The sequence below is a fragment of the Pleurodeles waltl genome, chromosome 7, assembly GCF_031143425.1.
Source record: "Pleurodeles waltl isolate 20211129_DDA chromosome 7, aPleWal1.hap1.20221129, whole genome shotgun sequence".
In the NCBI taxonomy this organism is placed as follows: domain Eukaryota; kingdom Metazoa; phylum Chordata; class Amphibia; order Caudata; family Salamandridae; genus Pleurodeles; species Pleurodeles waltl.
Window position 1 is genome coordinate 353,588,337 of NC_090446.1, and position 14,009 is coordinate 353,602,345.

A 14,009-nucleotide genomic window follows, 5' to 3' on the forward strand; every position below is an offset into this window, starting at 1 on the left:
TCGCTGTTGGTGACCTATATAGCTCTTTGTCTGCTCTAATGAAAGTGCTCCCTAATCCAAATAGCTCCATTACAACCTGCAAAAATAGCCAATTCACCTTATCACGTGCCTTGGCCGCGTCAAAAGTTATAAATGCCAGATGGAGCCTCTCAGCTAAGGCCAGGTCCATTGCCGCCAGCAAGTCATGCACTAATTCCTGTAGCTGCCTACCTTTATGATCTGGATGGACTAGTCCAGAAATGACTTTCCCCAACCTTTTAGATAACAAGCTTGTATAAATGTTATAATCGGAGTTAAGTAGTGAAATAGGTCGATAAGAAGAACATTGTGTTGGATCTTTATGGGGTTTCAAAATCAAACAAATTACAGCCTCAGCCCAAGAACTCTGTGCATGCGCCCCTTCCAGAAGCATATAGTTGAACAATTTCAATAAAACCGGAATTAGTTCTTCCCTCAGTACCAAATACAGCTCATTCGGGAGGTTATCTGGGCCAGAAGCCTTCCCTCTCTTCAAACCCTTAAAAACTTCAATTAGTTCCATCTCAGTTAACTCTCCTTCTAATAAATGTTGTGCTGAGTTCTCCAAGCCAGGCAATCAAGCCTTAGTCAGGAAGTCCCTAATCTGCTCCTCAGAGTTCCGAGACTCATCTGAATACAAGGTTTAAAAAAAGGAAACAAAAGCAGTTTCTCTTTCTGTTCTTTCTACACAGATCTGCCCGGTAACCTCAGACCTTATTGAAGAAATATATGTCTTTGAACGATCTGACTTTGTTTTCCAAGATAATAATTTACTGCATCCTTCCCCGTATTCATAATACGCATACTGACTAGCTTCCCATTTCTTCCTTTCTAAAAAACACTCTAAGTTCAAATGTGCTTTTTCATACTGCTGCTCAAGTATCCTTAATTGAACCTTATTCTCTGTTTTCTTTGCAGCCTGTATGGACTCCTGCAGAGTTGCCATTCTGGTCTCAATATTACGTAACTTCCCTCTTTCCTCACTACGCCTATATGCGGCCAAACTAATCAATCTCCCCCTTATATAGGCTTTGTATGCATCCCATATTATTTGCAAGCTAGCTGAACCCTGATTCAACTTAAAAAAATACTCTTGTGTCTTTTCTTAATATCTCAATTATCAAGTCATCCAATAACAATGAACGGCTTATTGTACACCAAACCCTAGGAACTTGCATCGTAAAGGAAAGATACAACTTCACAGCAGCATGATCAGAAAGGTGTGCCGGGGCATGAGCTACATCAGAAACGTTCCCAAGCAGGCTATTTTGCAATACAAAGAAATCTATTCCGGACTTATGCCCATATTTCTTATTATAAAAGGTTAATCTGGGCCCTGCCCCCCCCCCCCCTTAACCTGCCACACATCTGCAAGCCCCAAATCAATCATCGCCTGTTTAACCATTGACCTACTTCTAGGGGAGTTAACCGTCGCCCGGGTGGTGGATTTGTCAAAATCCAAATTCAACAATATATTAAAGTCCCCTCCTAACACAACCGGATACTTAGTTTTCAAAAGAAGGTTATACAGTTCTGTAAACGGGGTAAAATCATCCGTATTGGGGCCATAATAGCCTGCAATCGTAAGCCATAGCCCAAAAAAACAAAACCTCAACCACCACCCATCTACCCTTTGAATCTACCTGCACGTCGCCTATGCGTAACCCCTTAGGTTTCTTCTCTTTAAAAAGAATAGCAACACCTTTAATCGGGCACAATTGATTAGTCACTATCCCCCGGGAGATCCACCGTGTGTTTTTAAGCACATTTTCCCATTCTTCTCGTAAGAGATGCATCTCCTGCAAAATGATCACATCCTCTTCTGCCTGTCTGCGAAACTCCAGAATCTTTCTTTTTCTGCGCTCAATCCTTAACCCGTTGATATTCCATAAAATTATTTTTAGGAGTAAACCCTCCTGCTTACCCATTTTCTAGAGAGACTTCTTGGGTCCTTCCCTTCTCTAATTGTAGCAAAACCCTCCTAGGGACTTTTATATTTTTATCTTTTCTTCCCCCCATGCTCCCACACCCAAAACAAAACTCCCCATACCACACACACACCCTCATACCCGTGACCCACCCACCCGTGGGAACCCTCCTTTCTTTTAATAGGACAACCATAATTATCCCATAGAGCACTCTGTACACCAGGCTGTATCCAATCGTACCAGCATTACAACATTATTGCGACGGCTTCATCTGTTCTGCGGGTTTCTTGACCAGCTAGGTCCTGCTTGCTGACCATGCCAAATGGCATGCGTGAGCCCTGCAGCAGAATCTCAAGTCTCAGTGGGCCTAGCACAGAAGTGGCTGCTCAGTCGCAATTGGACAAGCAGACCTCTCTCCCTACCCCACTTACCGTTGATGATGGTGACAAACACATCACTATTTGGTTAGTGAGGCCAACTGGAATATGTGGAGATCAGAGGGCTGCACCTCCATGTGAAGATATTTAACGTCAGTAGTTGATCTCTTCTGATCTTTCTTCCTAAATCATTGATGTAATCCTGGCAGCCAAGCACTATTCCGCAAAATCAGTGTATGTCGGGCACTGGGATGAGTTGATAGCTTGGTGCGGCACGCATCAGCCTGACACGTTGCAGACCAAACTGTTGGATGTGTTATTTTTTGTTTTGTCTTTGGCCCTGCAAAGACTTGCATTGTGCCCTTCTAAAGGTTACTTGGCATCCCTCTTGGCATTTTTACGTTTGCCAGACCAGCCGTTCTTGTTCAAATCACCTGTTGTGATCCCTTTCCACTAAAGCCATTTGTAATGCCACAGTGGGACTTAAATTTGGTTCTCACTATCCTAAGATCATCTGTCAAGCTAATGCATCGTTGTCTATTGTCTCTCCTGACCTTGAAAACAATCTTTCTGGTTGCAATAAGATCAGTTCACTACTTATCACATTTTTTCTAGACAAACTTGTGTTAAGAATGTGAGCTGTGTTTTTGCCGAAGGTAATGACGGCTTTTCATGTTGGACAAGTCACTACTTTTCTGACCTTCTTTGCTCCATCTCATTCTTCAAAAGAGGAGGTAAGGATCCATTGTTTGGATCCAAGGAGAGCCCTGGGGTTTTACATAGATCCCACCAAGGAACATTGATCAGGTGGACAATTGGGTCTTTATCAAGTCCTCTGGGGCAAATGAGGGCAAAGTTGTGCAGAAATAAACAAAAAGAAGATGGATGGAATACTTGAATTTATATTGGCTGCTAGTAATTTCTCAGGCTCATATCCCAGTACATTTTTCTTTTTTTGCTGACCATGCCACGTCATATTAGACCCAACCATAAGCTATTGAGCCTTGTTCCTGCTCCAATAGGAACATTACATCCCGAAAAACAAAAAAAGATGGATGCATTGCTTGAATTGATCTCAGGAAATGGTATTTCCTCGGACCACATCCCAGTCCATTTGTTTTCTTTTTGCCCACCATGCCATCTCAGATTAGACCCACCCATACGCAAATCACATTGCTCCTGCTGCGATAGGAACAGTCCAGGCTGAACTGCCAAGCAAAATCCTCTGCAACCCAGGACCAGTTTCACCATAATTGAGGCTCTTCAGTAAGTTGCATGCCTGGTACCAGTGGCTCAGTGAGCGTGAGACCTATGTTTGGGCATGCTTGCCACACTGAAAATTAAAAAAAAGAAGCAGCCTTCAGAAGGTCTGAGGGCTCAAGCTACCTACGTTACGGCTGCTGCCCTAATGTTGGCATACAGAGGCCTGTCCTGGATATCTGTCAGGCTGCTATGTGGGCTTCAAAGAGTATGTTTACAAAGCACTACTGCCTTTATATTAGCATCCATTGGGACCATTCCCCCTGTTCTGACCTGCAGGACTTTGTGGTCTGTGCTAGTCCACAGGCCACCACCTTGGGAGGTACTGCTTTGGTATTTACGGACAAGATGAGAAATATACAGTTAGAAGTAGCCATCATCAGTAACCGTCTTTCTGATCGATACTCTGTCTAACCACAGATTACTTACCACCCTTTCACCTCCATGTACTGTGGAATGGTCTCATTTTCCATCTGAAGAGGTACCAATTTAGGAATATGCAAACTGGGCCTTCAAATCATCTGATGCGGACAGCTTTTAAAAGAAATTGACACCAGAGCACATGGTGGTACTCATTTGCAGCTCCAGTTGTCATGTCTGGAGTGGAACAAAGTCAGCACAAAGTTGCACATTATCTCTTACCAACATGCGTGAGCACTGCTTTTTAAGTTTCCGAAAACAGTTGGACATCTTTGAGATGGTCACAAGGTGATGAATCTGTGGCTAGAATATGCACCAGAAACAGTGTTACTGATGGTAAGTAAATTGTTCTTCTTCCCTCTTGGTTTTTCTTCTTCCCTGATTTCCTACCTCTGTTGTGTTTGTTCACCACCTTGCGGCCCAGTGCCTGCTTGCACTACCAGTGCTTTGTCCAATTCCTGCTGCTAATACAAAAGTAGGCAGACATATTTCAAAGGTTTTTAAACTAATTATTGAGGGCACTCAGGTGTCTGGATGTGTGCATGCACAGCATCATTTTGGCAAGCTTTTTCTTATGCTTTATGAAAAATTATCCCAAGGTGGCCACCCATGTATATGAATGTTGAACACACACACTGACGTCATCTTAGAATGATTTTTGACTAAAAAGTGCCAGATCCAATGGTATTGTTTTTTGCATCAGAGCTCTGCTGTATTGATTATAGACATCCAAAATGTATTCCCCTTTCTGAGTGAGCGTGGCTTCTGTCTGCTCAACCCTGGAAGTGCAATGACTAGCAGTAGTGGCAGTAGTCCACCGTGTAAATGTCAAGTGCATGAAGGTGTAAGTTGGTTATCCAGTGTAAGTTCACCAATACTGTGACACTAGGGCACCAGTGGTAAACAATAGCACAGAGCCCAAATACTTCCACGTAAATATTCTCTGCCGACAGCCCAAAAAAAAGGCCTCTAAGCTGACATTGCACTTTTGGCCTCTGTAGGGAATTGTATTGATTCCTACTGTGGCGAATAGCACGGATGAGTACAACAGTTTATTGTATTGATCGGTACTGAGAGGCATTCTGTTGTTGGCCATTGTTGTTGGTTTTGCTTAGTGTCAGTTTGGCACATTGCACTGATGACCTGTGTGTGGGATTTCTATGATGACTCTAGGGGGTCATTACATTGATGGCGACTGTGCAACATTGCAATGATTCTCTCTAAGGGACATTGCACAGATTCCCTTTATAGGGGATTGCATCAATGGCTAAGACCTCAACACAGGGCTTGGCACTGGTTCTCACTGTGGTAAACTCAATTGATGCTTCTGAGGAGGCATTTCACTGACTCATCACAGGGAATTGTAATGGTGACCATTGTCTGTTATTGAACAGAAAGCCATCATGGGTATTGTACTGCTAGCTTTATATGGGCCATTGTATTAATTTTCATAGTGGGAAATAGATCTTACTTCCACTCTGGAGCATTGTTCTGATGGCCTCTGTCTCTCACTGCATTGCTTTCCTTTGTGGGGCATTGTACTGACGATCATTTTGGGACATTGGACAGATTCTGTTGGTCAGAGGGATGACATATTATGATAACATTTATTCCCATGGTTCCTTTGTGACACATGTTCACATTGGTCACTGTGGTTCCGGTTCCAGTGGTTAGACTGGAGAGAAAGGCATGGATTCTGATTCTTGCTAAGAAGTATTATAGTGAAGGTTAATATGAGAGTTTAGCTCCAAGGCAGATGCCACCTTAGAATTCTAGTGGTGGCTGCAGCACATTATTGTTGTTTATTATAGCATCACACGTCTGCTTGCATCAGTGCACCACAGAGTGCCTTCCGGTACACACTGACTCTTGCTACTTGCAGCTTCTGCTTTCAAAAGCTCTGATCAAAATGAAAAGGGTGAATGGAAACATTAGTAGAAGGAGGGTGTATATATACACAACAGGCACACTCAGTCTTTCTCCCTGTCTTGCTTCCTCTCACTTCTCCCACCCTCTGAACACTTGTGTGTGCCCTTAGGGCAACACTACAAATGTGGGTTCCCATCCCAAAGGGTTAGGGATCTATGGCTGGTACTGGGACGGTGAGCTACAACCCCAGTACTTTGAGGAAGTTTACTTTGTATCAAAGCCCTGTGAGTAATCCCACTAGTAAGACTTTGGAAGGACTGTTGGAGACTGGGAGGCGATACAATGCTGTTCAAAAAAGGTTTTCCTAGGTGAGCCCCTGCTTTCAGGCATGGCTGTCTGTACCAAGGGGCTTGTTTCGGGGAAAGCAACGTAATGAGCGGCTCCACTGCTTGGTTTTTACACCAAGTGCACATGGATGCTTGCTTGTGTGGCTAGAGCACAGTAAGCCCAAAGGTGTGTCCCAGGGTAATATGTTTCAACTCTGGCTCTTGCTAGGACGTAAATAATCTTCCTGTAACATTCGCAGAGCTACACATGTGGCCTGTCCATTATCTTAAGTTAAGATGAGTGATTGCTTATCTAGCAAACTGTAAAAAGCCTTCAGTTTTCACACCTGTTCTAAGGCGTCATTTTGACCCTGTGCTAGGTTATTGTATTTATATTGTATTCTTTTACTTTTCTTCTGCTCTCTAGAAGTGCAGGGAGGCCAGACCTTGGTAAAGTGACCCTGCTGGACTTCAAGCTATTTTTACTGGAATCCCAGAAGGTAAAGAAAGCAACTGCATTTATATTCTAATGTTCAACCTCTAATCTACACCCTGCTTTTTGGGTCCATGAACCTTGCTACATCCTTCAGACTTTCAAATGTATAAGTTCATTAGAAGATGATGTTTTGGCTGCTGTTGCGTTCAATAAATAACAGATGGCCTTTTATAAACATATTTGTTATTATCATTGTTTTTAACTTATTGTCACAGTGTATTGAATGAGTGAACTCCAGTTAAGCAGCCGCCATTGATGGTCTCCTTACCACCTTTAGGTACTTTTTTAAATGACTTTAGTGGTTGATGCTTGGAAGCTGAGGACATACATCTGTTAGAAAAAGAGGTCACTCTAATCTGTTTTCTTAACGAGTACAGCTAAATTCAGTATGACGTCTGCTCTGTGTCAATGCCCCAAATCCACCAATGTAATGACTGAGCGATGGAGAGCTTCTGCGACACCCAAGCAATTCATGTAAAATCTACAAGGTAAAGCAGAGGCTGGGATTTTTTGTGCAACTTAAAAAGCATTTTGCTTGTGATTTACAAACATAGGCTTTTTAAATTGCTTGCAGAGTCACTATCTTTAATGTGGCTTAACATTTTTCATGAATCTTTACATAAAGGTTTTTAAGTTCAAAAGGATATGTGTATTGGAACCATATTCAATACAAATCCCCCCTGCCCCTCCTTCCATTAGCACACATTTTTTTATCCATAAAATATGATCCCTGTTATTTGATTTGACTTGTGCCACAAGTTTATCAACTGTTGGTCTGTCAAAATATTCAGCCATCTGATAACTGTGTTCAGAATTATCATCATTGCCACAGTAAAGCTATGCTACTCTTCACGGCAGTATCTAAAGTGATTTATAAAAGCAGTTTTGTACAACCACCTACCGCTATCTTTTGCTATGTCTGAGAAACTAAATGCTTTGTGTACAATACCACATATGGCTTTTTCATAAATTCTGTTCTTCTATCTACATATGTGTATTTTAGCAACAGGTTCATTGATGTTGCACTCTTTGGGATGTTGGTGCCATGAAAAACAAACCCACTCTTCAAAATCTCCCCAACTCTCATAAACAATTAGGGCCTGATTTAGAGTTTTGCAGAGGAGGTTACTCGTCACAAACATAACAGGTCTCCTATGTGTCGTTGTCGTTTTACAATTCTATGATAGCCTATTATAGTCTATGGAACTTGTAATACGGCGGACAGGATATCTGTCACGTTTATGACGGAGTAACCCTCCGGCAAACTCTAAATCAGGCCCTTAGTCATTGTTACACTCTCCGTTGGACACACTAAGAATTCAGCTACTTGTAGAAGTGTTTTTATGAGAGTGGTTTGGTGAGGGTAATGAGATGGTGCTGGATTCACTCCAACACTTGCTACTTTGTAATAATGCATTCAGAATTCAATAACTTACCCAAGCGTATCTTTTTGATGATGATGGTATCCCGGCCCTTGGTACCAGGTTAGCATTTAAGGCGCTGTAGGAAGTTGGCTCTGTATGCACTATTTCAAAGTAAGGAATAGTATGCACAGAGTCCAAGGGTTCCCCTTAGAGGTAAGATAGTGGCAAAAAGAGATAATACTAATGCTCTATTTTGTGGTAGTGTGGTCGAGCAGTAGGCTTATCAAAGGAGTAGTGTTAAGCATTTGTTGTACATACACACAGGCAATAAATGAGGAACACACACTCAGAGACAAATCCAGCCAATAGGTTTTGTTATAGAAAAATATCTTTTCTTAGTTTATTTTAAGAACCACAGGTTCAAATTCTACATGTAATATCTCATTTGAAAGGTATTGCAGGTAAGTACTTTAGGAACTTTAAATCATTACATTAGCATGTATACTTTTTACATAAAACACAATAAGCTGTTTTAAAAGTGGACACTTAGTGCAATTTTCACAGTTCCTGGGGGAGGTAAGTTTTTGTTAGTTTTCACAGGTAAGTAAGTCACTTACAGGTTTCAGTTTTTGGTCCAAGGTAGCCCACCGTTGGGGGTTCAGAGCAACCCCAAAGTTACCACACCAGCAGCTCAGGGCCGGTCAGGTGCAGAGGTCAAAGAGGTGCCCAAAACGCATAGGCTGCAATGGAGAGAAGGGGGGGTGCCCCGGTTCCAGTCTGCCAGCAGGTAAGTACCCGCGTCTTCAGAGGGCAGACCAGGGGGGTTTGTAGGGCACCGGGGGGGACACAAGTCAGCACAAAAAGTACACCATCAGCAGCGCGGGGGCGGCCGGGTGCAGTGTGTAAACAAGCGTCGGGTTCTCTGTAGGTTTCAATGGGAGACCAAGGGGTCTCTTCAGCGGTGCAGGCAGGCAAGGGGGGGGCTCCTGGGGGTAGCCACCACCTGGGCAAGGGAGAGGGCCTCCTGGGGGTCACTCCTGCACATGAGTTCCGTTTCTTTAGGTGCTGGGGGCTGCGGGTGCAGAGTCTTTTCCAGCCGTCGGGAAATGGAGTTCAGGCAGTCGCGGTCAGGGGGAGCCTCGGGATTCCCTCTGCAGGCGTCGCTGTGGGGCCTCAGGGGGGACAACTTTGGTTACTCACAGTCGTAGAGTCGCCGGAGGGTCCTCCCTGAAGCGTGGTTTCTCCACCAGTCGAGTCGGGGTCGCCGGGTGCAGTGTTGCAAGTCTCACGCTTCTTGCGGGGATTTGCAGGGGTCTTTAAATCTGCTACTTGAAACAAAGTCGCAGTTCTTTTGGAGCAGTGCCGCTGTCCTCAGGAGTTTCTTGGTCTCTTGGAAGCAGGGCAGTCCTCTGAGGATTCAGAGGTCGCTGGTCCTGGAGAAAGCGTCGCTGGAGCAGGGTTCTTTAGAAGGCAGGAGACAGGCCGGTAGGACTGGGGCCAAAGCAGTTGGTGTCTTCTTTCTTCTTCTGCAGGGGTTTTCAGCTCAGCAGTCTTCTTCTTCGGTAAGTTGCAGGAATCTCCATTCTTAGGTTCAGGGGGTAACCATGCCAAGGAGGCATTTCCTTACACAACCCCCCCCCCCCCCCCCCCCCAAACGAAAGAGGATGAGACTAACCTTTCCCAAGAGAGTCTTCATTTTCTAAGTGGAAGAACCTGGAAAGGCCATCTGCATTGGCATGGGCAGTCCCAGGTCTGTGTTCCACTATAAAGTCCATTCCCTGTAGGGAGATGGACCACCTCAACAGTTTTGGATTTTCACCTTTCATTTGCATCAGCCATCTGAGAGGTCTGTGGTCAGTTTGAACTAGGAAGTGAGTACCAAAAAGGTATGGTCTCAGCTTCTTCAGGGACCAAACCACAGCAAAGGCCTCCCTCTCAATGGCACTCCAACGCTGCTCCCTGGGGAGTAACCTCCTGCTAATGAAAGCAACAGGCTGGTCAATGCCATCATCATTTGTTTGGGACAAAACTGCCCCTATCCCATGTTCAGAGGCATCTGTCTGCACAATGAACTGCTTGGAGTAATCTGGAGCTTTTAGAACTGGTGCTGTGCACATAGCTTGTTTCAGGGTGTCAAAGGCCTGTTGGCATTCTACAGTCCAGTTTACCTTCTTGGGCATTTTCTTGGAGGTGAGTTCTGTGAGGGCTGTCACAATGGATCCATATCCCTTCACAAACCTCCTGTAGTACCCAGTCAAGCCAAGGAATGCCCTGACTTGAGTCTGGGTTTTTGGAGCTGCCCAGTCCAGAATAGTCTGGATCTTAGGCTGGAGTGGCTGAACTTGGCCTCCACCTACAAGGTGTCCCAAGTAAACCACAGTTCCCTGCTCTATCTGGCATTTGGATGCCTTGATAGAGAGGCCTGCAGATTGCAGGGCCTTCAAAACCTTCTTCAGGTGGACCAGGTGATCCTGCCAGGTTGAGCTGAAGACAGCAATATCATCAAGATAAGCTGCACTAAAGGATTCCAACCCAGCAAGGACTTGATTCACCAACCTTTGGAAGGTGGCAGGGGCATTCTTTAAACCAAAGGGCATAACAGTGAACTGATAATGCCCATCAGGTGTGGAGAATGCTGTCTTTTCTTTTGCTCCAGGGGCCATTTTTATTTGCCAGTACCCTGCTGTTAAGTCAAAGGTACTTAAGAATTTGGAAGCCCCTAATTTGTCTATTAGCTCATCAGCTCTAGGAATGGGATGAGCATCTGTCTTGGTGACAGAGTTGAGACCTATGTAGTCCACACAAAACCTCATCTCTCTCTTTCCTTCTTTGGTGTGAGGTTTGGGGACTAAGACCACTGGGCTAGCCCAGGGGCTGTCAGAGTACTCAATTACTCCCAATTCCAGCATCTTGTGGACTTCCATCTTGATGCTTTCCTTAACTTGGTCAGACTGTCGGAAGATTTTGTTTTTGACAGGCATGCTGTCTCCTGTGTCCACATCATGGGTACACAGGTGTGTCTGACCAGGGGTAAGGGAAAAGAGCTCAGCAAACTGTTGGAGGACCTTCCTACAGTCAGCTTGCTGTTGGCCAGAGAGGGTGTCTGAATAGATCACTCCATCCACTGAGCCATCTTTAGGGTCTGATGAGAGGAGATCAGGGAGAGGCTCACTCTCAGCTTCCTGGTCCTCATCTGTTACCATCAACAGATTTACATCAGCCCTGTCATGGAAGAGTTTTAGGCGGTTTACATGGATTACCCTCTTGGGGCTCCTGCTTGTGCCTAGGTCCACCAGGTAGGTGACCTGACTCTTCTTTTCCAGGATTGGGTAAGGGCCACTCCATTTGTCCTGAAGTGCCCTGGGAGCCACAGGCTCCAAAACCCATACTTTCTGCCCTGGTTGAAATTCAACCAGTGCAGCCTTTTGGTCATACCAACACTTCTGGAGCTGTTGGCTGGCCTCAAGGTTTTTGCTTGCCTTTTCCATGTACTCTGCCATCCTTGAGCGAAGGCCAAGTACATAGTCCACTATGTCTTGTTTAGGCTCATGAAGAGGTCTCTCCCAGCCTTCTTTAACAAGAGCAAGTGGTCCCCTTACAGGGTGGCCAAACAAAAGTTCAAAGGGTGAGAATCCTACTCCCTTCTGAGGCACCTCTCTGTAAGCGAAAAGCAGACATGGCAGGAGGACATCCCATCTCCTTTTGAGTTTTTCTGGGAGCCCCATGATCATGCCCTTTAATGTCTTGTTGAATCTCTCAACAAGGCCATTAGTTTGTGGATGATATGGTGTAGTGAATTTATAAGTTACTCCACACTCATTCCACATGTGTTTTAGGTATGCTGACATGAAGTTGGTACCTCTGTCAGACACCACCTCCTTAGGGAAGCCCACTCTGGTAAAGATACCAATGAGGGCCTTGGCTACTGCAGGGGCAGTAGTCGACCTAAGGGGAATAGCTTCAGGATATCTAGTAGCATGATCCACTACTACTAGGATGTACATATTTCCTGAGGCTGTGGGAGGTTCTAGTGGACCAACTATGTCCACACCCACTCTTTCAAAGGGGACCCCCACCACTGGAAGTGGAATGAGGGGGGCCTTTGGATGCCCACCTGTCTTACCACTGGCTTGACAGGTGGGGCAGGAGAGGCAAAACTCCTTAACCTTCTGGGACATATTGGGCCAGTAGAAGTGGTTGACTAACCTCTCCCACGTCTTGGTTTGTCCCAAATGCCCAGCAAGGGGAATATCATGGGCTAAGGTCAGAATGAACTCTCTGAAACCCTGAGGCACTACCACTATCCTAGTGGCACCAGGTTTGGGATCTCTTGCCTCAGTGTACAGGAGTCCATCTTCCCAATAGACCCTATGTGTTCCATTTTTCTTGCCTTTGGACTCTTCAGCAGCTTGCTGCCTAAGGCCTTCAAGAGAGGGACAGGTTTCTTGTCCCTTACACAGCTCTTCCCTTGAGGGTCCCCCTGGGCCTAAGAGCTCAACCTGATAAGGTTCCAGCTCCATAGGCTCAGTTCCCTCAGAGGGCAGAACTTCTTCCTGAGAAGAGAGGTTCTCTTTTTCTTGCTGTGTTGCAGCTGGTTTCCCAGCTGACTTTCCTTTCCTCTTGGTAGGCTGGGCCTTTCTTCCAGACTCCAGCTCTACTTTTTCACCCTGTGCCTTGCACTGTGCCCTTGTTTTGACACACACCAGTTCAGGGATACCCAGCATGGCTGCATGGGTTTTCAGTTCTACCTCAGCCCATGCTGAGGACTCCAGGTCATTTCCAAGCAAACAGTCTACTGGGATATTTGAGGAGACCACCACCTGTTTCAGGCCATTGACCCCTCCCCACTCTAAAGTTACCATAGCCATGGGATGTACTTTAGTCTGATTGTCAGCGTTGGTGACTGGATAAGTTTGTCCAGCCAGGTATTGGCCAGGGGAAACCAGTTTCTCTGTCACCATAGTGACACTGGCACCTGTATCCCTCAGGCCCTCTACACTTGTCCCATTAATTAAGAGCTGCTGCCTGTATTTTTGCATGTTAGGGGGCCAGGCAGCTAGTATGGCTAAATCCACCCCACCCTCAGAGACTAATGTAGCTTCAGTGTGACACCTGATTTGCTCTGGGCACACTGTTGATCCCACTTGGAGACTGGCCATTCCAGTTTTAGCTGGAGTGGAGTTAGAAGTGGTATCTTTCTTGGGACAGGCCTTGTCTCCAGTTTGGTGTCCAGACTGACTACAGTTACGACACCAGGCCTTTTTGGGATCAAAGTTTTTACCCTTGTACCCAGAATTGTTTTGTGAAGAGGCTCTGGGCCCACCCTCCTGTGCAGGTTTTTGGGGGCCTGTAGAAGACTCTTTACTATTTTTGTTTTTGGCTGTCTCACCACCCTTCCCCTGGGGAGGTTTTGTGACCCCTTTCTTTTGGTCACCCCCTGTGGAAGTTTTGGACACCCTAGTCTTGACCCAATGGTCCGCCTTCTTTCCCAATTCTTGGGGAGAAATTGGTCCTAGGTCTACCAGATGCTGATGCAGTTTGTCATTGAAACAATTACTTAACAGGTGTTCTTTCACAAATAAATTGTACAGCCCATCATAATTACTTACACCACTGCCTTGAATCCAACCATCTAGTGTTTTTACTGAGTGGTCTACAAAGTCAACCCAGGTCTGGCTCGAGGATTTTTGAGCCCCCCTGAATCTAATCCTATACTCCTCAGTGGAGAATCCAAAGCCCTCAATCAGGGTACCCTTCATGAGGTCATAAGATTCTGCATCTTTTCCAGAGAGTGTGAGGAGTCTATCCCTACACTTTCCTGTGAACATTTCCCAAAGGAGAGCACCCCAGTGAGATTTGTTCACTTTTCTGGTTACACAAGCCCTCTCAAAAGCTGTGAACCATTTGGTGATGTCATCACCATCTTCATATTTAGTTACAATCCCTTTAGG

At 45.3% G+C, this 14,009-nt stretch overlaps 1 protein-coding gene across 2 annotated transcripts in view; it reads left to right on the plus strand.

The window, feature by feature from the left end:
- The window catches only part of PLCG1 (phospholipase C gamma 1), a 775,517-nt gene that overhangs the window by 309,854 nt on the left and 451,654 nt on the right, over positions 1 to 14,009 (plus strand). The window contains exon 8 of one of the 2 annotated variants that reach the window (XM_069243788.1): positions 6,626 to 6,698. In XM_069243788.1, coding sequence (XP_069099889.1) covers positions 6,626 to 6,698 — 73 coding nt within the window. The remainder of the gene's footprint in view (positions 1 to 6,625; positions 6,699 to 14,009) is intronic. The other variant, XM_069243789.1, reaches the window with a different exon arrangement.